Here is a 22,876-nt window from a genome sequence, read left to right on the forward strand (position 1 = left end):
CAGCTCCAGGGTCTCAGGGGTGGGGTATTTGGAAAGGAAAGGAAGGAGGATGGAAAGATGTTCTAGAAGCAGACGTGGGGGAAGGTCAAAATGGACAAAAGAGCAGGAGGACCACCAGATTGGCCTCTAGAGGATTTGGGAAACAGGGTGGGTCTAGGAGAGCCAGGAGCAGTCTGTCAAGCTGCCTGTAGCGCCCCAGCACTCCTGTCCCTGGAGTGAAAGGCAGGTGGGAGGGGCATTAGCACTGCGGCTCAGGGGAGCCCCTGATGCCCTAGGAGCCTCGAAGGAATGCAATGCCAGGTGCGCTTCATCTCTGCTTCTATTTCGGAGCCCTTTGCCCCATGGGTGTAAATACAGAAAGTCCAAACTGCCTACGAAAAGAAAGAAGAGGTAGAAGCAGGGATCAGGTTAATGGTACTGTATTTCCATTGCCTCATCTGGCCCTGAGGGACCAGAGTCACGTTTCTCATCTCGGGGATGTGGCAGATCCAGGGAAGAATGTGCTCACCAACTCCCAGTACCTATGCCCACGTCCCAGTGCCGGCTCCACACCGTCTGGAGCCCGATGACAGAGCTCCTCTTGCTGCTGGTTGTCACTGGCTCTGGTGTGGGGGCTGACACCTGAACCTTGAGCATACCTTCCCGTAGGCAGCAGGCAGCGCAAAGCATGTCTGACACAGCTGAGGCTGAGGGAGGAGGATGGAGGCCTGGCTGGTGCCTCCCACCTGTGTGGGCCAACATCCCTTTAACCCCCCAGGGGCTAAGACAGAGTTCCTATCCTGGAGGTTTTAGCCTGGATTTAATGACAACGGGATTAAGGAGGTATGACCTTGGGCCAGATGTGGTGGCACAGGTGGCTCAGGAGACTGAGGCAGGGGAATCTCAAGTTCAAAGCCATCTTCAGCAACTTAGAGAAGCCCTAAGCAACTCAGTGAGACCCTCTCTCAAAATAAAATATAAAAAAATGGGCTGGGGATGTGGCTCAGTGATTAGGCACCCCTGGGTTCAATTCCTAGTACCAAAAAGGAAGACATGACCTTGGATCTTGGTTAGCAACTTGGCTTATTTTTTTGGCAGTACTAGGGATTGAACCCAGGGTCTCCCACGTGCTAGGCAAGCACTCTACCTCTGAGCTACATCCCCAGTCCCCTGATAGTAACTTGGAGGAAGTTCCAAACACATCCCCAGGGTTCTGGGGAATTCTGTACTCCAGGTTAGCCAGAGCTAATCTGGAGAGCATGAGAAACTTCCACTGAGAAAGAACATCAGTAGGATGTCAGTGGGAAAGAGATGGATACAGGTTGATTCTGAAGACCAGTGGGCTGCTGAGGCAACTGAGCCCAGATTCTGTTCTTAAAAGTTAAGCAGATGCTGCTATCTAGGATCTCCAGAGTCAGAGAGTCACACAAGGGACAGAGGCTTCATTTGGGGGCCCCTCTTTGATTGGATAGGACCCCAACAAAGCAAGGGGCTTCACCTAAACATGAGGAATTAAAATTGGATACAGGAAAACATTAGCTCTTCTGGCACAATAGCATACACTGCTGCTGTGGGGACCAAGGCCCCCAGGAAACCACTGCTGAGACATGGAGCAATGATATATGGCAAGTCACAGAGCCACGTGCCTGGTCTGGCAGGGGCCTGGCTGCGTGGCATCGCCTCAGAAGGCTCCTCTGGGGAGTTGGGCAGCTGCCTCTGGTTCTTCTTCACCCAAGAGACCTCTCCATGCAGAGAGGGAGAGAAGAGGGAAAAGAAGACAAGATGGGGTGCAGGAGAGGGACAGAGACAGCAGCTGCGCTTCCCAGATGTCCACGGGTATATGTGAGTGGCAGGTGAGTCAGGAGGTGGCTGCGGCCCTGGAGCAGGGCCCCTGTGGCCTCCCAGGTAACCAAGTCTATGAGCTTGGTCTATGAGCTCAGACACAGCAGGGGCTTGGAGGCCCAGTGGTCTGCTGTCCCCAACTGCCAAGGGAACATGTTTGGAAACCTCCATCAGCAGGGCCAGCCCCACCCACCTCTGAACCAGCAGACTCCCAGACATAAATAAACCAGGGCCTCTGGGTGCATGCCAATGTCTCAGGCTTCTTGGCCAGAGCCAGGGCTAAGGGCGGCCCCTCACTCTCCATTCTGTAAACAGGGGTGCTTATTTATGCTGTGGCAGAGAAGAAATCCAGTTGTTGGATAAATCTGGTGGGGAGTGTACGGAGCGGACAGGATGTCCAATCTGCTCTGGGTCAGGTGATGAGCTGTACTCTACCATTTCCCCATCTGGGACCTGAAGATAACCCTCCACCAGCCACAGGGAAGTGTCCAGTCAGGACAGCAGCTCTCCACTCTCGCCATGTCACTGCTCAGCAGCAGACACCCCGGTCTCTGTCCCACACCTAGTCTGCCCACAGAGCCAGGGCAGCAAGTTGGCCTGTCAGGAAAAGTCCTCTGACCGCTGAGCTAAGGCTGCTGAGACCCCCACCAGGCCCTGCCCATGCTACTCTCCAGCCACAGTGGACAGAAGTCCTGGCCATGAACCCAGCACTCTGTGCCCTTCCCCTCTTGACACCCTCCCCTGGGTATGTCCTGCACAAGCCCAGGGTGGGTGAGGCTAAGCAGGGAGTGTGGGGACAGCTGGGGAGAGGTTCTAGACCTCCAAGAGAAGAGGGAAGGGGACTATAAGCCTCTGGCCTCTCATTTTACAAAGCTGCTATTCAGAACAAAAACAAGAAAAAAAAAAAGTGGGGTGTCATATCAGGGATTCCTCTGCTTTCTGAGGAGCTGAGTGGCCCAGCTCCAGCTGGTGGTTTCTTTTCCAGCCCCCGGGGCCTGTTACACAGGGGAACAGGATGTCACCTGCACTCTCTACTCACTTGGGATGTCCCAGTACACCAACAAATAACAAGCCCCATTACATATTTAAGACGGAATGTGGTTACATTTCTCAATGTCATACACCTAGCGGAAAGCAGAAGGGTAGGGCTGAAAGGACAATTTTCATTTGTTTTTATAGGAAAATAATCAACAGCACAACCTCAGAGGCAGCTAACTGGGTTTGGAGGGAACAAATGATGGCCAACTATCAGGACCAAGGCTGAGCTGCTTTTCTGGACATGAGCCCTATCTGCCCTGTCACACCCTGCACCCCTTGAGGTTCAAGGTCCCCTGCTTTCTCAGGGTGGGGGTTGGGGCCAGCCTCTCAGGCCAGCAGAGGCATTCTGCTCTGGATGCCTCCAGGCTGGTTGGGTAACTCGACCCCTGACAGGGCTGCCTCTGGTCCCAAAGCCAGCTGGTGAGCGCTGAACAATGGCAAGGGGTGTGGGGAGTGGGGGAGGCTTATGAATTAAAAATAGATGCTAGTAATCGCCAGGGAGTCTGCAGAGAGCATGTGGGCTGTGTTTACTAGAAAGAAGAATGCTTCCTATTCATGCCCAGAGACCACAGCTTCTCACACCAACCAATGGCCCCTGGGTCTGGGGGAGTCAGCAGACAGAGCTTCAGGGTTCATCCAATAATTGGAAGATCCCTTTCCCATGGGATATAAAAGCACCTCTCTCTCCTCAGGACCCCCAGGGCCATGCCCATCACGAAAAAATAGCAACCCAGAGACAAAAAGTCATCTTCCTTGCTCCCTGGGGGTGTTGCATGGAATGGTCCCTGTCTGTTTTAGTGACTTCAGATCTCAGATGGGTCTTGTGAACAGACTAGAAACATGGGGATCTGGTCTCCTCTCTGCCAAAACCTAACTGGTTTCCCTGAACATGCAGTCTCTCCATTCCTCTAGGCCTCAGTCTATTCATCTGTAAAATGGAAGATAATACCACCAGCTCACCAACTTCACAGTATGTCATTAAGATTAACCAGGCAAGATAGGTAACAAAGCTGACATTTCCAAATAAGAATATAGAATAGTCACAGGAAAAAACATCCAACCCCCAGCCAGGTCACCCAAGAGCCTCTGGGTCTGGTCGTCCACAGACAGCAAGAACAGAGGTCTCCCTCCCCTCCAGGCATCTCAGAGACAGTGTGAAAGACCCAACAGGAGCCCCATGAAAAAGCCCTTCAGCTGATGTGCCTGCTTCAGTTCAGATCCCCTCATTCCCTGTCAGCAAACATCAAAGTCACCTGCTAGCTTCCCAAGGTGCCCGCTGCCTCCCACCCCCACACTCTTCTCAAGCAGCTAGGGATCTTCCTGGGAACCCTAGATGACCGGAGGCTACCAAGTTCATGTTTTCCCTCCTCTTAAACAGTGGCAGTACTAGAGACCCTCGCTCCCTTGCTTGACAGGACTTTTCTAATTTGATTTTTTTTTTTTTTTTTGGTGCTGGGTATCGAACCCAGGGCCTTGTGCTTGCAAGGTAAGCACTCTACCAACTGAGCTATCTCCCCAGCCCCTCTAATTTGATTTTTAAAGGTGTATTCATCACTGACTCACCCTGCAGAGATGGGCTGGGCTGTGGTGCACACTGCGCTTGCTCATTAAGGGCTGAGCAGCCTGGTTCATTGTGCCGGCACCTCCAGCTCTTGAATTCACCAGGCCATGCTCCCACCCGGCCGTGGCATTCAGAGCTCAGTCTTGGATGGCACCTCTTCCCCCTGGAAGCCACGCTTGCCAATGGTGCAGTCCCGTCATTTTAAATACTATCTATATGCTGACAACTACCAAATGTGTGCCTCAGCTTGGATCTCTCCCCGGGACTCCAGACTCGTTCATCTGGCTGCTTATCCGGCATTTCCAAATGGACGTTTCCGAGCCATCTCGAACTTAACATATCCAAAACCTAACTCTCATTCTGCCCCGCGACCCCCGCCAGAGCATCTGCTCCATTTTCCATCTTCCTCTGTGACTGGGTTCATGGCCATTTCTTCCTTCCAGCTGCCTGAGCTTGCTTCTCACTTCCTGTCATGCCCTCTGTCCAACCCATCGGACACCTTTGGGCTCGATCCCTGAAGCAGATCCGGAGTCCCACCACTTCTCCCACCTTCCCTCCCTGCCCCTATCAACCATGTCCACATGGCCTTGCCCCTGGAGTACACCAGTGCCTTCCCTGCTCAGTCCTGCCACACTGTCACAGTCTGTTCTCCACACGGCCTGAGTGATCTTTTTAAAGGTGTCACTCATGTATACCAAGCCTCTTAATGACTTCCCATCTCATTCAAAAAAAAAAAAAAAAAAAAAAAAAAATCAGAAGTCTTTTTCCTGGTCTACTGGGCTTCATGCAATCCCCGGTCCTCCTCTTGTCTTCCCCAGCACCGGTCCACCTCTCTGATTCTCTCCTGCGTTCTCCACCTTGCTCACTGCACTCCAGGCAGATAATGTAAGCACTTTCCTACCTCTGGGTCTTTGCACTTACTGATCTGTCCCCGTGAATTGCCTTTCCCCAGAGATCCACATGATGCACTTCTTTGCATTATCAGAGACACTTTTTCTAACCCACTTGTCAAAATAACATGCCCACCTCCACCATTCTCTGCCCCCTTGTTCTGTTTTTTATTTTGCTTCGTAGCACTTATTACCACCAAATATATCACGTAGTCATTATATGATGTCGTTATCGCCTCCCACTAGGATGCTAGCTCCATGAGAGTAGGGGCTTTGCTTTCATTCACAGGAGTCTTCCTGATGCCTAGAACAGTGCCTGCCTGGCACAAAGCAGATGCTTAGGGGAATATACTGAATAATGGGCAAGCAGAGAGGTGCGTGATGACAATGCACTCTGTGGGGCTGACAAAGGGAAGAGGACAGCTCTGACTCCACGGCTGACCAGGTGAGGCTCTGCATAGACAGAGCCACCACAATCTGTGCAAAGTCCTTTTTTTTTTTCTTCTGTGCTGGGGATTGAACCCAGGGCCTTGCACATTGCTAGGCAGGCACTCTACCCCTGAGCTACACTCCAGCCTCCAACAGCCCTTTTTCTTGAAAAGATCTAGAACCAAGCTCATTTATGAAATATATGAAATGACTGAATAAGTTGGTGGTCAGAGTCCGCCAGAAAGTCACCCCCAGGAGTGATGAGTACATCAAAACACTGACCAAGGTGGCACACGGGGAGGCTGCGCCCATCACTGACTGTGGCTGCCAGCTGGCATGCACAGAGGCAGCCTGGCATGGGGAGACAGCACGAGGTGTGGGGTCAGGAAACCCAAGTTCTAGCTCCAGCTGTAAATTAAGAGCTCTTGGGCAAGTCACCTCCCCTAGTTGGATCTACTTCCTATCTAAAAACTTGGGCTATACCTGGCTTATCTAGCTCACAGGACCATTTAATGAATTCATGAAAAGACATCTGCAAAAGCACTGCCTGACTTGGAAAAGCGCAAAAGCAAACCTGAGCTGCTGTTTGGTGCCAAGCACGCAGCAGGCACACGATGCTTACCAAGTGAATGAACTTCCAAATGTTTTCAGAAGTCGAGAGGCACAAGAACTTGAGGAACAGCCAGTGTGGAAGTGAGGACAGTTCTAGATCATACGTGAAGAGCTGAATCTGCACTGGTGACAATCTGGCCTTACGCCAGAGCATCCCTGAGAACCTTGATACAAGAAAACCCACTGGGCTGGGAGTGGTGGCACATGCCCGTAATTCCAGCAGCTCAGGAGGCTGAGTTCAAAACCAGCTTTGGCAATTTAGCAAGGCCCTAAGTAACTCACAAGACTGTCTCTAAATAAAATATAAAAAAGGGCTGGGGATGTGGCTTGGTGGTTGATCATCACCCCTGGGTACAATCCCTGATGCCTCCCCCCAAAAAAAAGAAAAGAAAAAGAAAACCCGTTGGGTCTCACCCCCCACCCCCCAAATGCAGGACTCTCAGTCACCCATTGATTCTCCTCCTCTCCCTTCCTTCCACTCTGGCCATCTTCTCTTTCACGCATCCTCCCATTAGACCCTGTGCCTGGCGGGGTGCCTGGTCTATCGTGGGTCCTCATTACAGCTGCACTTCCCTGGCCCTCGATGACTGAGGTGACTCTCTCCCACATATCACGCGCTCTGCAGGCCGCCCAGCATTTCACTGTATTCTTCCCCGCCTCTGCATTCCCCTTGGCCCTGTGGACAGGCCTGCCCTCCTGAGGTCCCTGCCACTATGCTCTTCCCCACTCTGCCCTCCACTGCTTCCTCCCTCCTGACCACTCCCCTACCCATCATCCCCAAAGCAAACTGTTTGTTCTCAGGCATCTTCCTTACCAAATGCTGTAACAGTCGGGAGATTGCAATGTCATGGGGACAGCCATGTGACGACCTAACCTCTCAGCCCTTGTCATATCAAATTAAATATCTCTCCATTCATTCCTTGTCTGCCACACTCTCTAAGCACACTTTGAGCCTTATCTTCCCTGTCCCAAATCTTAAGCCCCAATGGCATCTGTTTCTCTCCCCTGATGCCCCTTATGCCCCTGCTCTCTCCCTCAAGCCCTCATCTCCTTTCCCCACCTCATCCCCATCTCCAAAAATTTCACATTCTAGGCCCCCGCTATTTTTTGGTACCGAGATTAAACCGAGGGGTGCTCAAGCACTGAGCCACATCCCCAGTCCTTTTTATTTTTTATTTAGCAACAGGGTCTCATTCAGTTGCTGAGGCTAACCTTGAACTTGCAATCCTCCTACCTCAGCCTCCTGAATCCCTAGGATTACAATCTGGTATGCTCCAGCCCTTTGAATGCTGTGTGACCCAAACCTCTAACTCCTCTGCCACTTTAGACCTTTCAGCAAGATGTCCCAGCAACACTTCAGCTCTGCTCCTGTCCTGCTGAGGACCACTAGGGGAAAAACAAATCACAATCCCTATTTAAAAAAAAAAAAAAGTAACGGTGGATGACCACCTAGCTAGGACACCATACAGACCAGGGGAAGCATGTCAGACATGGTTTCAAAGTTTAGCTTCAAGAGGAAGTAACATGTAATTCCTCTGGCAAGTGAAAGGGCATGAACTTGGGGCCACACATGCCTGAGGTTCAATCCCACCGCAGTCATTTACTTACCTGCTACATGGGCTCAGTGGTTATTCTCTCTCTGAACTGCTGTTCCTTCATTTTAAGAGTGGAATAAATGTACCTACTCGTCACAAGGCTGCTGTGATGGCTATTAAATGAGTTCACGAGTTAATGTCAATGTGCAGGATCTCACCCAAGGCCTGGCACACACCTGGCATTTCAAAACCACTGGGTTGCTGGGCACGGTGGCACATGACTGTAATTCCAGTGGCTCAGGAGCTTAAGCAGGAGGATTGCAAGTTCAAAGCCAGCCTCAGCAACTTAGTGAAATCCTAAGCAACTCAGAGAAACCCTGCCTATAAATAAAATATAAAAAAGGGCTGGGGATTTGGCTCAGTAGTTAAGTAACCCTGGGTTCAATCCCTGGTACAAAAATAAAATAAAATAAAATTGCATGTATATAATATATATAAATTTTATCTCATATGTACTATACTATATATATATATATATTTGTATACACACACATACATACATATATATATGTATTATCATACCAGGTCCTATTTCAAATATTTTACATATTATATTAATTCATTTAATCCTCCAACACCTCTACTATCATTACCCCCATTTTTTATTGGTGACATTGAGGTATAAAGAAGTTAAGTGACAAATACAACCAAGAAGTGGCAGAACCAGGCTTCGCTGTCCTCTGTGCTTTTAACTACTGTAGTCACTGCCTCTGGATAGCATGTTTAAGGGAAATGAACCAAAATTAATATCAGCCTGGGCAAAATTGCATCCTGAAAACAAACCCCTAAACAAACAAAAATTGGCCGCTTGGAGAATCATCTCTTGCTTTTGGCCTAGTCAGACCTGTGACTCCTGCAACCAAGGCAGGAAACCGCAGAGGGCAGGTGTCAGTACCACTAGGCACAGCCCCAGCCTGGCACCCCCAGGTCCCAAGGCCCCGCCGCAGTGGTCCTTGTCCCTAAATCGCACCCCTCAGGCGCTCCTCTCGCCCCAACTCACCTTGTCCCCGATGCCCTCGGCTTCCTCAGCCAGGAGGTACACGTTGCTGCCATCGGCCAGCAGCAGGGCTGTGTCGGTGGTGGAGGAGGAGCGGGGACGGCACTGGTGCTGGTGCAAGATGGCAGCCAGGCTGCTGTCCTGGGGGGTCTTGCGCAGCATGTGGGGGCTGCCACGCTGGGGCTCCAGGGAGCTGCTCTTGGTGCGCCGGCTGCTGCCCCCGCCGCTGCCGCCCCCACTGCTGCTGTGCAGGCTGGCGCCCCGCTTGATGGAGGGCCGGGAGCGGATCTGCTGCAGCACGCGGTTGAAGGCGGTGGGCCGCGCGGGCAGGTCGTGCAGGGACATGGCGTAGGAGACCCGGTGCATCTCTGGGGAGCGCTCCTTCTCGTCCGGGGAGTCATGGTCAGACATGCCCTGCTGCTGCTGCTGCTGCTGCTGGGAATCCTGAGACGCCTGGTGCTCCCTCTCCCGCGACCGGCGGCGGCTGTGGAACAGGTGCTTCAGTCCGTGGCCAAACATGGAGCCCTCCGAGAGCTGCTGGATTTTCTTAAGGGGGAGAGATGAAGAACCTGATGAGTGAGTGGAAAGTTCCCGAATGCCCAGTTGGTTGGGGATGAAGGTGAAGGGTCTGTCCTTGGAAGACCAGCATATCTCCTACAGCCATCTGGAGGATCCCTTTGCTGTCCTGCCTAAAAAGTCACCTGCATAAAGTTGCTATATCCAGACCCACACTTTCATTCCCAAAGAAATAACCCCACAGGATAGGTTCAGAGTTTCTATGAAAGATGCCCTCAGGGCTCAGTCCGAGGTTTACAACCCTCACAAGTAGCACTTGGCTCCCGGGGTTATATCCCCGCCATGACTGATCTTCTCCCAGCCCCAGTGCCTCCCTCCTTCCAAGTTAGATCCTCCTTCAAGCTGCAGGGGCTCTTTCAGACCACTAAGCATCCATTTCCAAATATATCTCATTGTGACACTCCTTGGAAAAATCAGTCATGTAAGCAGGTTGTACTGCTGTAGCTGGCCGGGCTAACTATCCACCCAGTATCTTCCCTTTCTTTCTTACCAGTCAAACTTTAAGTCCTTAATGTGCTTCACTAAAAACCCCTGCTTCCTCTCACTCCCTTAAAGCTAAGAGTAGCCATATGGCACAGTTTGGGCCAATGAAAAGCAGAGTGAAGTTTTCTGGAAACACTTCTGCTTTCCTGATAAAGGCACTGGCCCTTCCAACTTCGTCCTATCTGGAATGTGGGGGGTAATGTCTGGGGATGCAGCAGCCACACTGCAACCATGAAGTGACACAGTTAATGATGAAGGTCAACACACAAATAGTGGAGCCCAAGAGTCAGGCCTGCAGACTTGGCCTATGGAGCCGCCAAACAGGTCATGAATACCTACCCTGAAATTCTTGTTGCGTGAAATAAACCTGCCTTTCTCTACATGTGTGTAGCTCCAGTTTCTGCTCTATGTGGCCAATTTAATTCCCAATATAGTTGGCAATGAAATAAACTTACTTTTATGAGCCTATTTTAGAGTGTAGTCAGTAATGTGAGCAATTCTTTAGCATACACATCAGAACCTGCTATACAAAATAAATGAGGGTCTTTCCTGGAAGACTGGAGCAAAGCAAACAGGCCCTGGGGTCTGGGCTGCCCTGGCCCGGCCCTCCCTCCTATCGCTGCTGCTGAGATTCCCCAGCTGCCCCTCAGGTGGCACTGCTGGGAGACAGGCCACTGGATGGACCGCAGGGTGCAGCAACTGTGGTATAATTCTGGACAGCTGTTCTGTCCAGGAAAGGCTTATCTGGCAGGTCAAGTCCTCTGCAAAAGCTTCAGAGCTGCGGGAAGAAGAGTGGGACCCAGGAGATGAGGCGAGACCCTGCTCTCTAACTCCTAAGAGGGAAACCAAGAACCAGTCACGTAGGGCTCCCTGACCAGAGTTTTCCCCTGGGAGGAACCACCATCACGTCATGAGGCAGCCATGGTCATTTATAAAAAATTCCCCCCCAAATTACACAAATTAGATTTCCTTCCTTCCTTTCTTTCTTTCTCCCCTCTAGAAACAAACCCAGAGAGCAAAAAACTTAAACCATGCAGAAACCAAGAAAAAAGTTATTCTATACTGGGCAAGATGGCACACACCTGTAATCCCAGCTACTAGGGAGCCTGAGGCAGGACAATCGCACGTTTGGGGACAGCCTCAGGAACTGAGCGAAAACCTGTCTCAAAATAAAAAAGTAGAAAGAGCTGGGGATGTGGCTCTCAGTGGTAGAGCGTCCCTGGGTTCGACCCCCAGTGCTACAAAAAGAAAAAAATGTCCTGTTTTCTGAATTTGCTGACGTCACTCTTTCGTGACTTGACACCTAGTGCTGAGTTTGTGGAATCGCTGCTGCACCTACTTCTCATGCAAATAACTGAGCTACCTACGTGTCCGGTTTTCATTTTTCCTCTCACTTGAATCTCCCTGCAATCCTCAAAGTAGGCGAGGTCCTGACATCACCCATTCCACAGGCCAGGTATGCCCCTCACACCTCGCCATGAGCTGAGGGCCTGTTGTGTCCCAGGTACATTTTCTTCAGCATGATCTCATTTGATTTCCCCAGATGCCAACAAAAGCAACAACTGCAGTGTTTCCACTTCCAGATGAGGACATTAGTCCTTCTCAAGGAACTCAGTTTGGGGGCGGTCCTGGAGATGGAAGATGGCATGGTACCCGATTCCCCACTGGAACCATGGCACCCAAGGTAGAGTGGATGGCGGAGCACTCTCTGCCATGAGCTCAGATGGACCCGATCCTGTGGTGTCCAGACCAGGGACAAGTCAGCACACCATCCTGGTTCTCAGGCCCTAGTTGATGCAAGACTCGCCCCCCAGGCAACCCGGATAGGGCCAGCTGACTCTGGCCTTTGCCCAGCTGCTTCTGCCAAACAGTCACATGACATATTACAAAGTGTCTTTCTAGCGTTTCTTTCCATCTCTCTTCCTTCTCTCCCATTCCCAAACTGGCTTCTCCAACACTGAGGCTCCTGTGCTCTCTCCACTCAGGAAGAGCGTTTCCCCTTCCCAGACTTGAGCAAGGCTCTGGCTCGTCCTCTCCCTCAGCCCTGGGAACCTGGCGGAGGGGCCAGGGAGGGAGGCCGTCCCTGTCTGCCATTTGCCTTGGACCCTGCCATCCTCAGCCAATTTATTTTTAAAATAAATTATCAAAAGTATTTTCCAATTTATGCTGTCCTTCTAGTCTGACACTAGCCTAATCCCAGGAGTTAGAAACAGACAGATCATGGTACTGAGACAGTCAGGGACCTCCATGAAAAACAGCACCCATTAGGAGAGCATAACCTCTGGGGAAGAAACAGCCAGCCCCTCCCCCCTCCAAAAGGGCAAATGCACTCCAGCGACCCAACTCAGAGCTTATCAGCTATTACAAGCCAGCGAGGCGAGCGAGTCATGTGTCTTACTCATCCACCCTTCAGAGTGTCAGCTTCAGAGACCAGGTGCATCATTAGGGTCCGGATGCTGTCGCCACGACTCTCCAGGGACAAACAACATAAAGGACAAAACTATTGAGGAGCCACTGAAACAGCAAATTCCCAGGACCTTTAATATGTTACTTGCCATGATTTATGTTCTCTTCCATTTCCTGTCTGCGTTCTTTCTCTCTCTCTCTCTCTCTCTCTCTTTTTTTTTTTCTTTTTTGAGGTACTAGTGATTGAACCCAGGGGTGCTCTACCACTGAACTTCATCCCTAGTCCTTTTTTTAAATTTTTTTTGAGACAGGGTCTCGCCAAATTGCTGAAGCTGGCCTCGAACTTTCGATCATCCTGCCTCAGCCTCCCTAGGAGCGGGGGTTACAGGTGTGTGCCACTGTGCCCGATTCTATGTGTTCTCTTAACAGCTGCAGCAACTCCTTTTAGCACAGGATAAAGATGTTTATTCGGGACACGGCATCAGCGTGGGAAACGGAACACTTGGAGTCATGGATGACTGACTGACTACCCCTCCCTCAGGGTTTAAGTTCTTATCCAGGTAAAGAGAATCACCTATTAAAATGCATCCAATGCTAAGTTAGAGTCCTAAACTCTAGCCCACCACCCTTTCACACAAATGAAACTCTCTCCTTTGAAAGAAAATAAAGGTTCTCTCCTTTGTCCAGAGGGCCAGCCTGAGACTCTCTGAGTCAGTGCTGCATCTCCCTTCTGCGAGAGCAAGAAATCCCAGTAAAGGTCGTGTTCCTGTGGTAGTTGCACCTTTATCCGACCCTTCCGATGGAGAGTGTAAGAACCCTGCAAGCCAGTAACAGGATCAGTGTCTCCATTTTGCAGGCAGAAAAACTGAGGCACAATGTAGCTGAGGGGTTCATCAAACCACATGGACAAGTCCCCAACTTCTAGTTTAATGTAGTTTTACTGTCCCACATACTGATTCCAAGACTAAACTAGATATAGGGTTTGCATGTGTCCCAGAACAATGTCAAAGGTGGGACCCGCACAGAACAAAAACGCCTGGGTCAGAAGGATCTAGGTCCCTGAACTGTAGTTGCAGATCACCCAGGACACATTACAGAACTTGGGCAAGACCTTAACCATGAGGGCTTCAAGTTCCCACCACCTCAGCTATTCTGCAGGCAAAAGCAAGCCAGGAATGGTGACAAGGTGACCACAGGACCCTTGCTCCAGCAGCACTGAGGACTCTGTTCAGGTCCACAGAAGCCAAGAGGGAAAAAGAACAACAACAACAAAAAAGTCAAAGAATGTTACAGAGGGAGGGTCCCCCCAACTCCCCATGTTCAAGGTGTGAGGCGAGAACGGCAGGGAGACACACAGGCTGGGCTGCCTCTGCACGTGGGTGTCAGGGAGGAGATGGTTAAGGAGTTTTGACATAATACGGTTAAGTGTTTAAAAAAAAAAAAAAAAAACTCAGCACATACACATAACCAGCCACAAGTTTCAGAAGTGAGGAAAACCATGGTGACTAGCTTGAGGGAACTTAGCCGCCAACGCAGCAGAAAGCGCCACCTGCTCTGACTAACAGGTTCCAGCTACTAAATGTCACTTGCTTTTCCACACTGACTTTTGCTTTTCTCCAGCTGCCAAAAAACCATTTTGGTGGCCAAACGAAGCCATGCATTAGGAAAAGAGCTGAGCTGTTGAGTTAGAAGTGGAACACCAACAGGAGCTCTCGCCTTCCGTGGGAAGGGAATAGGAGTGTCCCCAGAAGTAAGCCACAAAGGGGTGCTTCCCAGGATGAGGTATGGACAACCCGGAGGATGGCGAGGGAAGTGCACTGTCTCCTCCCTGGAACTGTCCTCAGGGCAAGAAGGGCCCTGGCTCTTTGGGTGGCATCGTCCCCTCGGAGGAACGAGTGGACTAGATCATTTCGGAAGGATCCTTTCAGAGAAGCCTGTGGTTTCCGAGCAGTTAAGCTTCATCCGTTTTCCTCCCTGGGTGTGGGTCCCACAAAGGGGAAGTTTGCTCCGAATTCTGCAAACACAGCTTCACGAAGCCCAAAGGAAACCGCCTGGAGGTACTATGTCTTTGGCACCATCTGGTTAAAAATGGCCATAAGCAGTTTCCAATTTGTTCTCAACAGATCCCAGAAAAGCTGAAAGGATCTTAGAAAGTCACACTAACCTACAGATAATTATCCTGCCTGGCAGCTGACTGCAGGGCCCTTCCTCCCACCTGGGTCTGAAGCTCCCTCTTTCCCACCAAAGGTACTGCTGCTAGGGTTTGGCGGGGTGACTGGGTCACCCCGAGCCTTTGCAAACCTAGGTCGCCAACGTTCCCTCTATTTATAGGGTCTCTATGGAAACAGGGCCAGCATTACAGAGCTAATCATGTAAAAACCCACAGAGTTCTACTGTCAGGATCCAGAGTGGATGGTGAAAGTCTCCAGTTGCCCTTGAGAAGTTTTGGGTGGGCAGCCTGAGGGAGGTGGGGGAGAGGAACCGCTGGTGACCAAGGTGATGGAGAAGAGGGAGCAGCTGTCTGTCTCGGGCTTGTTTGGGGTTTCTATTAGAAACACAGTGATGAAAGATTTTTGGAATCATTTTCTCTTCCCCAGCATCACAGCTGACAATAAAAAGCAGATCTCAACTCAAGGACAAATGATTTCCCCATTCCAACCTGATCTTCATTCCCTGTTCTTTTATTGCTTACAGACATCGGCCTGGAGCCAATGCAAACCAGGGAAGGCCAGCCACCTCTGCCACAGGGACTTTGGATGGAACTGATTCAACATACAATATACCATAGTATTTTTTGTTTGTTTGTTTTTTGGTAGCAGGGATTGAACGCAGGGGTGCTTAACCACTGAGCCACATCCCCAACATTTTTAAATATTTTATTTAGAGACAGGGTCTCACTGAGTTGCTTAGAGACTCATTAGCTGCTGAGGTTGGTCTGAACTCGAGATCCTCCTGCCTCAGCCTCCTCCCGAGATGCTGGGATTATAGGCGTGCACCACCACAACTGGTCCCATAGTGTATTTTTTTATTAGTAACCGCCATGGTGTGCCCTCTCTGCCTCTTCCAGTCCTCCCTGTCCTTTGCCACCTCCCTGCTCCATAAAGCCTTCTGTGATCACACCAGTGGGCTTCCGTCACCCTGCTCTGAACTCGTGCGTGCTCTTTATATTTTGCAATTAAGTGTGCACTGCTTTGTGACATGGCTTCCAGTACTCTTTCCAGCCTTATCCAACTTTTCACCTACTGACGGACAGAATTCTTGATGAGAATATGAGTGGGTGGAGGGTAGGAGCTTTATTGTCTACATCTTTGTGTCCCTAACATTACCTTAATGCAAACATGGTGACTGCTGTTTACCTATTTGTTCCAAGTCTACAAAACCATTTTTAAATCTTAAGCAAATACCTTTTCCATAGACTTGATTTTTTTCTGAAAATTAAGGATGCTTGGTCAAGCAGCTTTTTCTTGTGTCTAACTCAGATCCTTCCTGCTGCAACTTGAACCCTTGATCAGTCTAGACTATCATCTTTCTAAGTGCCAAGATTGAGTGAGCTTGGGGGGAGATGAATACAGACCAAATGGCCAGAATGTGTTTACTGCCCTCACAAAGAGTTCGGTGGAGACTTGTACCCTTAACACACAGTGTTCATCCTTCAGTTAACTTGGCTGGAACAAGGAAGCCTTTTTTAGTGGTTTGGTTTGAAAAGTCAAATATTGTTTTTCTAACACAATCACAAAACATACCTGCTATCCCCCAACAGTTCTGTTCTAACTCCTTAACACGGACAGTGACTTCAGTGTTTGGCTGACAAAGGTGGACACTGTCCAGCCATGGCCTCCTTCCAAAAATGCACTGTCCTCATCCATGGGGATTTCCAAGGGAGATGCCATTGCTCAGAGGAAAGATGAGTCGAGCTCAGTTCTGAGTTGGCTCAAAGACCACCAGGGACAAGCTGCCTGAGCTTCCCCAGCGCCTGACACCTGAGCTTTCTCCTAACCTCAGGCCCCAATTCGGGTCCTATCATATGTTTCAAGTCCTTCTTGAGGGAGACATTCTTGCTAATGGGATTGGCAGCTGAGACACAAAAAAGCAGCACATTCTGTAAACACTGAGCCGCAACTAGGGCAGCTGGGAATGAATCTAGAACCCAATATGTGGCAGAAGAACAGAGAGCTTCTCTTGCCACATGCCTTCCCATCGGTCATCAGTTCCTCCAGAGCCCACATAAGGGCTGCTTCAAATATCACTGAAGGCTGTAGGGGATGGGGTGGGGTGATCCCAGGCCTCGGGCCCTCTGCCCACCTCACAGCAGGTGCAAGAGGATGACACTGGTCACCTTAGCATTCCCCAACATACTCTGCTGTTCCTATTTAGAGGGCTGAGGGAACAGAGCAATGGCCCCACAAAGGACTTGGCACTTGCCACCTCACTTCCCCCAGTTAAAAAGCCCCTCTCTTCATATTTGGTCATTAATGTCCTGCCCTTTCTTTACTCTCTTGCTCTAAACTACCTCCCCCCTGTGCCTTTCCTGATTAACCCATGTTTCTGATTGACAGCATGATGCTCAAAGCACCCTTAAACTAAGGTGTCCTTTGGTGATTGTCCTGCAAGTATTTCATTCTGTTTGACCTGGGAGCTCACCTGGAGGCAAAGGTAGTGCCTATGGCGAAAGAACTTCCTTCCCACTTCCTTGTTTTTAGGTCTAACGCGACTCCACCCATGAAATCTACCCCAGGGGTCCAGCTCCCACAGGACTGCAGGCACTTTCAAACCTGAACCTGTCACTTGCAGAGCAGAACTAGGAACCTCAACTGCAGCAAGATCAGCCATACTCCGTCACTGGGGACACCCCAGAGCCCCAGGGCACACGTGCCTTTATCCCACCCACATTTCTATGAAGTAGCTTGTCTTCCCCCTCACTTAAAAAAAATGGAGAAACTGAAACCCACAAACTTTAAAAAAGCCCTGGGCCTTAAAAAAATATAAATAAAAAAGTATAAAGCAAACAAACAAACAAAAAAACAAAACAAGCAGGGGCTTTCTGGAGACATCAACGTTCTTTTTCTTGACCTGAACAGTGAGCAGGTGAGGTGCCTGCTTTGCTTCTGTCGCTTAAACTGCACTTTTATATGCATGTCCTGTTTCACACTTTTAAACAGTGCCTTGAGCTAGAGGTGTAGCTCAGGGGTTGAGCGCCTGCTCAGTAATCCCCATGCCTTGGGTTCCATCCCCAGCACCCCAAAATGAATAAATAAGTAGAAAATAAAAACAGAACTGTACATTTCCTCCTGAAGGTGTCCAATATTCGTGGACCGCACCAAGCCTTCTCCAGTGCGCTCTCCACAGGAGCCGTGAAAGAACTTGGGCAGCTCATGGGGCTGAAGCATCTGTGTCCACAGGGAAGGTTGAGCCAGCAGGGAGAGAGAAGGGACAGAACAGCTGCCACTTCCCCGCAGATATCTGGGTTCTAATTATTTTTCCTGCTCTTCCTCAGCAGGCAGGAAGACCAGTGCAGCATAGCTGGAACTCAAATGAGTCTTGAGTCAAAAGGGCTTAGAACCAAGATGCGAACAATGGATTGGAATTTAGAGTTCCCCTTTTATCCTCAGGGAGGGCCTGGACTTTTGTGAGGGGAAAGGCAACCACAGGATAAGTCAGGAAGGCCCCTGACCAACATGCCTTGACTCTTCCTTTCTGGAAAGGCTCAATTCCTCTGTCTGTACAGGGGTGGGGAGAAGTGAGGAGGGCAACTTCCTCCCCTGACTTCAGGCTTCTCCACTCCACCTGGACAGAACCAGCTCAGTCACTCATCCCAGATCCCAAAATCTCTACATGTGGTGTTTTTTGGTGGTGTTGTTTCATTTGTTTGCTTTTGATACTGGGGATTGAACCAAGGGGCGCTCTACCACTGACCTACATCCCCAGCCCTTTTTGTTTGTTTGTTTTGCTTTCTGAGACAGGATCTTGCTAAATTGCCCCAGTTGGCCTTGAACTTGTGATCCTCAGGCCTCAACCTCCAGAGTAGTGGGGATTACAGGCGTGCACCACTCACCCAGCTATAAGCTGTATTTTTAACAGGATCTCTTTCTGCAGAGTTTCCCTAAGCTCCTCTCTACTTCCATTCTCACTGGAGCCGGGCCTTCTCGCTGGAGAATTCTGCTGTACTTTTGGTCAGTCAGCACTCTCTGTGGCCAGCTATCCCAGCATCTCCTCCCAACCAGCAGGGAATCTGGTAGCAGCAAAGGACTACATAATGAGAACAAGTGAATGGAGATATAAGCTCAAGAGGTTTAACAGGAATCCAAGTGGCTGGGGAATGTTGACCTATGTGTTGGGCTCCCCGTGAAGGACTGTCTGCTGAGATCTCCCCTCAAGGACACACAAGGTGTTGAGTGGCAGAGAAGGTGCCCAAAGTATTTACAAGATTTGGGATGGGGGTGGGGGAGCAATGCCTATTTTCAGGTTATTTTTCTGTTATAGTTACACTTTTAAGATTGTTATTTAACTAGTTTTTCTTTCTTTTCACTAGCCTTCCCCATCCCATCACCACAGATCCCAGGCATTATAGAAGAAATCTAAAGCCTGGGGGTGTGGCTCAGTGGCTTGCTTAGCATACAGGAGGCCCTGGGTTCCATCCCCAGCACCATAGGGGACAGGGCGGGGGCAGGGGGGGGGGGTGATGAGAGAAATGTACAGTGCACAGAACAAAACTCCACAGTGCTAAAGGACCAGAGGGAGACCAAAGGAGTCTATGATACCATTGGTTACTTAGGCATCAGACAGAGCTCTTTGGCAAAGACTAAAATTCTTCTTCCCCTCCTACCATGGAGCTGCTTTAGACACAACCTCTTATGATTTTGTCCCTTTCTCAAGATGATCTTCTCCAATGCACTTAATCTATCCCAGTGCCTAGGGTTGTCACAAGAAAACAGAAGCGAGATTAAGGGACTGAAAGTTCCTACCTCATACAAAGTTCAAATTTAAAACCAGGGCTGAGGTTGTGGCTCAGTGGTAGAGCGCTTGCCTAGCATGTGTGAGGCACTGGGTTCAATTCTCAGCACCACATATAAATAAATGAATAAAATAAAGGTCTATCAACATCTAAAAAAATGTTGTTTTTTTTTTTTAATTTAAAACCAAAGCAAGCCAGAACTGCTGATGAGCCTCAACCAAACCCAGGTGCGGGGCAGGGGGTATTAAAAATGAAACTTGCCCCTTTTTTGGTACCAACATCTAATCCAGAAGAAGTCAGCGTCTACCCAGTTCCAGAGCCAATGGTGGAATTTTTCCATCACTGGAAAACTGTGTTAGCCATGGAAAACAACTTTTTCAGCACTGGAAAACAAGTTTGGACATGCTCCAATATTTCTACTCCCTTCCCTCAGAAAAGTTGAGCGATTTGCCTGAGATCACACAGCACATCAAATTATGGTGGCTCCCAAATTCTAGTTGGGAAGTGTCTCTCCTATAGTAAACATGCTATGATGAATCAGACAGAGATAAACAGGAAGAGGCTCCGTAGGTCCCCCCTGCTCCCACAAGCAGGTGGTAGCTATGTATGTTTTCTCCTTCTTATTAGCCTGGGCTCACATTTTTTTTTTGGGGGGGGGGTCCTCTTCTCACACCTGATCTCAATCTGGTTCAGCGCAGTTCAGTAATTTCAGTAGTTAATATCAAGTACAGAGTTGCTGTATCTGCCCCTGACCAGAAGGAGGGTGTCACCAAAAAAAAAAAAAAAAAAAGGAATAAAGAAAAAACAGAAAGAAACAGGGATGATAAAGGAGGGTAGGAAGGAGCAAGGTTAAGGCAGCCTGTCAACAGAGACCAAGATGCTGCAGCCAGCCCCTTCCCTCAGGGGGACAGGATTGGAGCCAGCAGTCTCCACTGCTAGACAGAGCTGGAGAGTAGGGGAGTTTCCAAGGCGGCCTCTCATGGCCTCAGAGTGAGGGTCCATCTGGTCCAAGAATCACGGTTTGCTGACCCAGCTTCTCAGCATGGCCCAGAAGGAGACCGATGTCTGCAGTGGAAGGCTTGCCTCCCCCACCCACAGCATCAAGGGGACCCCTTTCCTTTCACCATCTCACATAAAACAAGAAACACCTCCTGATCACACAGGATAGACTCGGAGGTGACAGCTGGGACAGACACCAAAGACTTGGACAAGCTTCATGCACACAACCTATCCAACAGAGCCCATCTTCAGACCCAAGGCTAGCCATGAACCTCTGAAAAGGACAGCAGGAGAACCAGAGGTCCGATGTGAATAACTCCCACAAAATTTTTAAAGGACACACAATGAGGAGCTAGTTGTCCCCAACCCCAAGGAATAGAGAGAGGAACACAGACAACAAACATACACAGGTAAAAGTATACACTTACCTGTGCTCTGACTTCCTGACTCCAAGCCGCTCAGGCCAAATGAGGAATGTCATTGGCTTATTCTGATGAGTTCCTTAGTACCCGCTGCCATAGGATACAGGCTTTATTTACCTAATGGGAGTCCTTTCCACTCCCCTAGCCCAGACCCTGCACCCTCTCTGGAGAAAATTCCCTGAGACATCAATCTCCAAGGCATCTAAGTTCCTTCCTTGGGCTGACATCCTGCTCAGCTCCTTCCTGAGCTGGCTGGAAGCGCCTAAGCCCACCGTCCCTGTGGCGGCTCCAGCAAAGGTGCATTATTTATCTCCGCTGCGCCGTTTTAATTGATAAAGAGATACATTCAATACAGCTCGCCAATTGTCTAGACAACCTCAGGCTGGAAAATAAACAGCTCCATGTGAAGGGCCCTTGTGGATTCTGGTTCTAGCTGCCGGCTCAGCGTGTGTGCAACTTGAACCGAGGCCCCAACCAGCCCCAGCACTGCTCCGCCACCTGTCAGTTCTCCACCCTGGGGGTTGGTTCGGCAAGCAGGGATCTCCAAGCACTAGCTTAACCTCTGGCTCCACCTAACGGCAAGAAATTCACACCCCCCTTTCACAGATGGACAAACTGAGCTTCATCCAGGAAGGTGCTCAAAAATTCCTGGCGGGTGGGGACCAATTGGCAAGAAAGACTAAAGATGACCTACTTGGCCTCCCACCCTGCAATCTCCCCTCCCCCTCGCCATTCTACAGGAGGAAAAGTGATATCAACTTTTTGGTTAGCATCTTGAATCTCTCCAGTCCTTTGTCTGCGAATAGCACTTCACACGCGTTATTCAAGCAATCTCAGATGGGTGAGTCACTAGAATGTCTGCTGAATAAAAGGGAACAAACACATAGGCCTGAAATGGAGCTAACAGACAGAGGCTCAAATAGTACCTGATGTCCCCCCTCGGACTCTAGCAGAACATCCTCTCATCCTCGTTGACCTTTGCCTGGCTTCCCCATCACTTTTATGCTGTTAAAGCACTTCGGTATGGGGTGGGGAAAGCTGTCGCGGGCTGGGCTTGCCGAGGGATGGTCTGCGCTCACCTTTAAATCAGGAGGCTTGGTTCGGGGACCCGGGTTGGGTGCCGCCGCCGCAGCGCCCGCATCTGAAGTTGGCCCGCCAGCGGAGTTAGCACCCGTGGCCTCCCCAGGCCGGAGTTCCGCGCCTGGCAGGTGGCAAGCTGCATCTTCCAGCCCAGCTCCATCCTCCTCGCCCTGTTGTTGCTGCAGCTCGTCCGATTTGCACCTCTTCATGGTGTATGTGGGTCGGCAAGGGGAGCCTGTCCTTCCAGCGCGCCGTCTTGGGGAAGACCGCACCCCCTCCTATATTCAGAAATGAGACCTGGGGTCTAAATTATGGAGAGGAGTCGGCAGATCACGAATTTTTGAAATAAAAAAATTTTTTTTTTTTTTTAAGGAGGATGAAGGAGGGGCGAGGAGGGGGAGCCTTGGAAGAGTTCATTCCGACCTGGGGAACGAAGGCAGGTCACAGTCCAAGCTGGGCAGCAGGAGTCCTTGGGCAGTCATTGCAGGGGAGGAGGAAAGCAGCCCCCGACCCCCAAACTTTCTGCTTCAGGGCATAGGCAGGACGCAGGGGATCTGGGCACAGCGCATCCCTCGCCGTTGGCGGGGCTGCTGGGCGAGGCAGGGCACGGGGCAGCCGGCGGGGCAGGTCCTCTTTGGCCGCCCTCTGCGCCGGCTGCGGGCCCCGGCCCTGCCGCCGGCCCTCGCCCCGCATGGGCCGGCCGCGGAGCCCGCAGCGCGCCCGACCTCCTCCCCTGCCCGCGCGCCCCGCTCCCCGCCCGCCGTGCAGCCTGCTGCAAAGCCGCGGCCGCGGCCAGAGCCCGCCGCGAGCGCGCAACCTACCCCGCCCTGCGGCCTCCGCCCGCGAGCTGGAAGGCGAGGCGAGGACCGAGTGACAACCGCATCGGGCCAATGGGAAGGCCGGAGGGCTGAGGGGGCGTCGCGCGGCCACGTTTTTGGGGTTGGTTGCACCGTGCGATCCCCCAAGAGAGGTCTGGAGGGCGACGTGCTGCTGCGTTTTAGCATTGCGGAGAGCC

At 50.6% G+C, this 22,876-nt stretch overlaps 1 protein-coding gene across 2 annotated transcripts in view; it reads right to left on the reverse strand.

Annotated features, from left to right (window-relative positions):
* The window catches only part of Tmcc2 (transmembrane and coiled-coil domain family 2), a 40,409-nt gene extending 17,773 nt beyond the window's left edge, over positions 1-22,636 (reverse strand). Inside the window, exons 1-3 of one of the 2 annotated variants that reach the window (XM_047521693.1) lie at positions 22,285-22,636; positions 21,861-22,139; positions 8,947-9,489 (exon numbers count right to left, since the gene is read on the reverse strand). In XM_047521693.1, coding sequence (XP_047377649.1) covers positions 8,947-9,489; positions 21,861-22,070 — 753 coding nt within the window. In that variant the 5' untranslated portion in view covers positions 22,071-22,139; positions 22,285-22,636. Of the gene's footprint in view, positions 1-8,946; positions 9,490-20,787; positions 21,221-21,860; positions 22,140-22,284 lie in introns of those variants that run through there. The other variant, XM_047521694.1, reaches the window with a different exon arrangement.
* Positions 22,637-22,876: the final 240 nt, after the last annotated feature.

This window comes from Sciurus carolinensis, chromosome 12 (assembly GCF_902686445.1).
Source record: "Sciurus carolinensis chromosome 12, mSciCar1.2, whole genome shotgun sequence".
Lineage (NCBI taxonomy): Eukaryota > Metazoa > Chordata > Mammalia > Rodentia > Sciuridae > Sciurus > Sciurus carolinensis.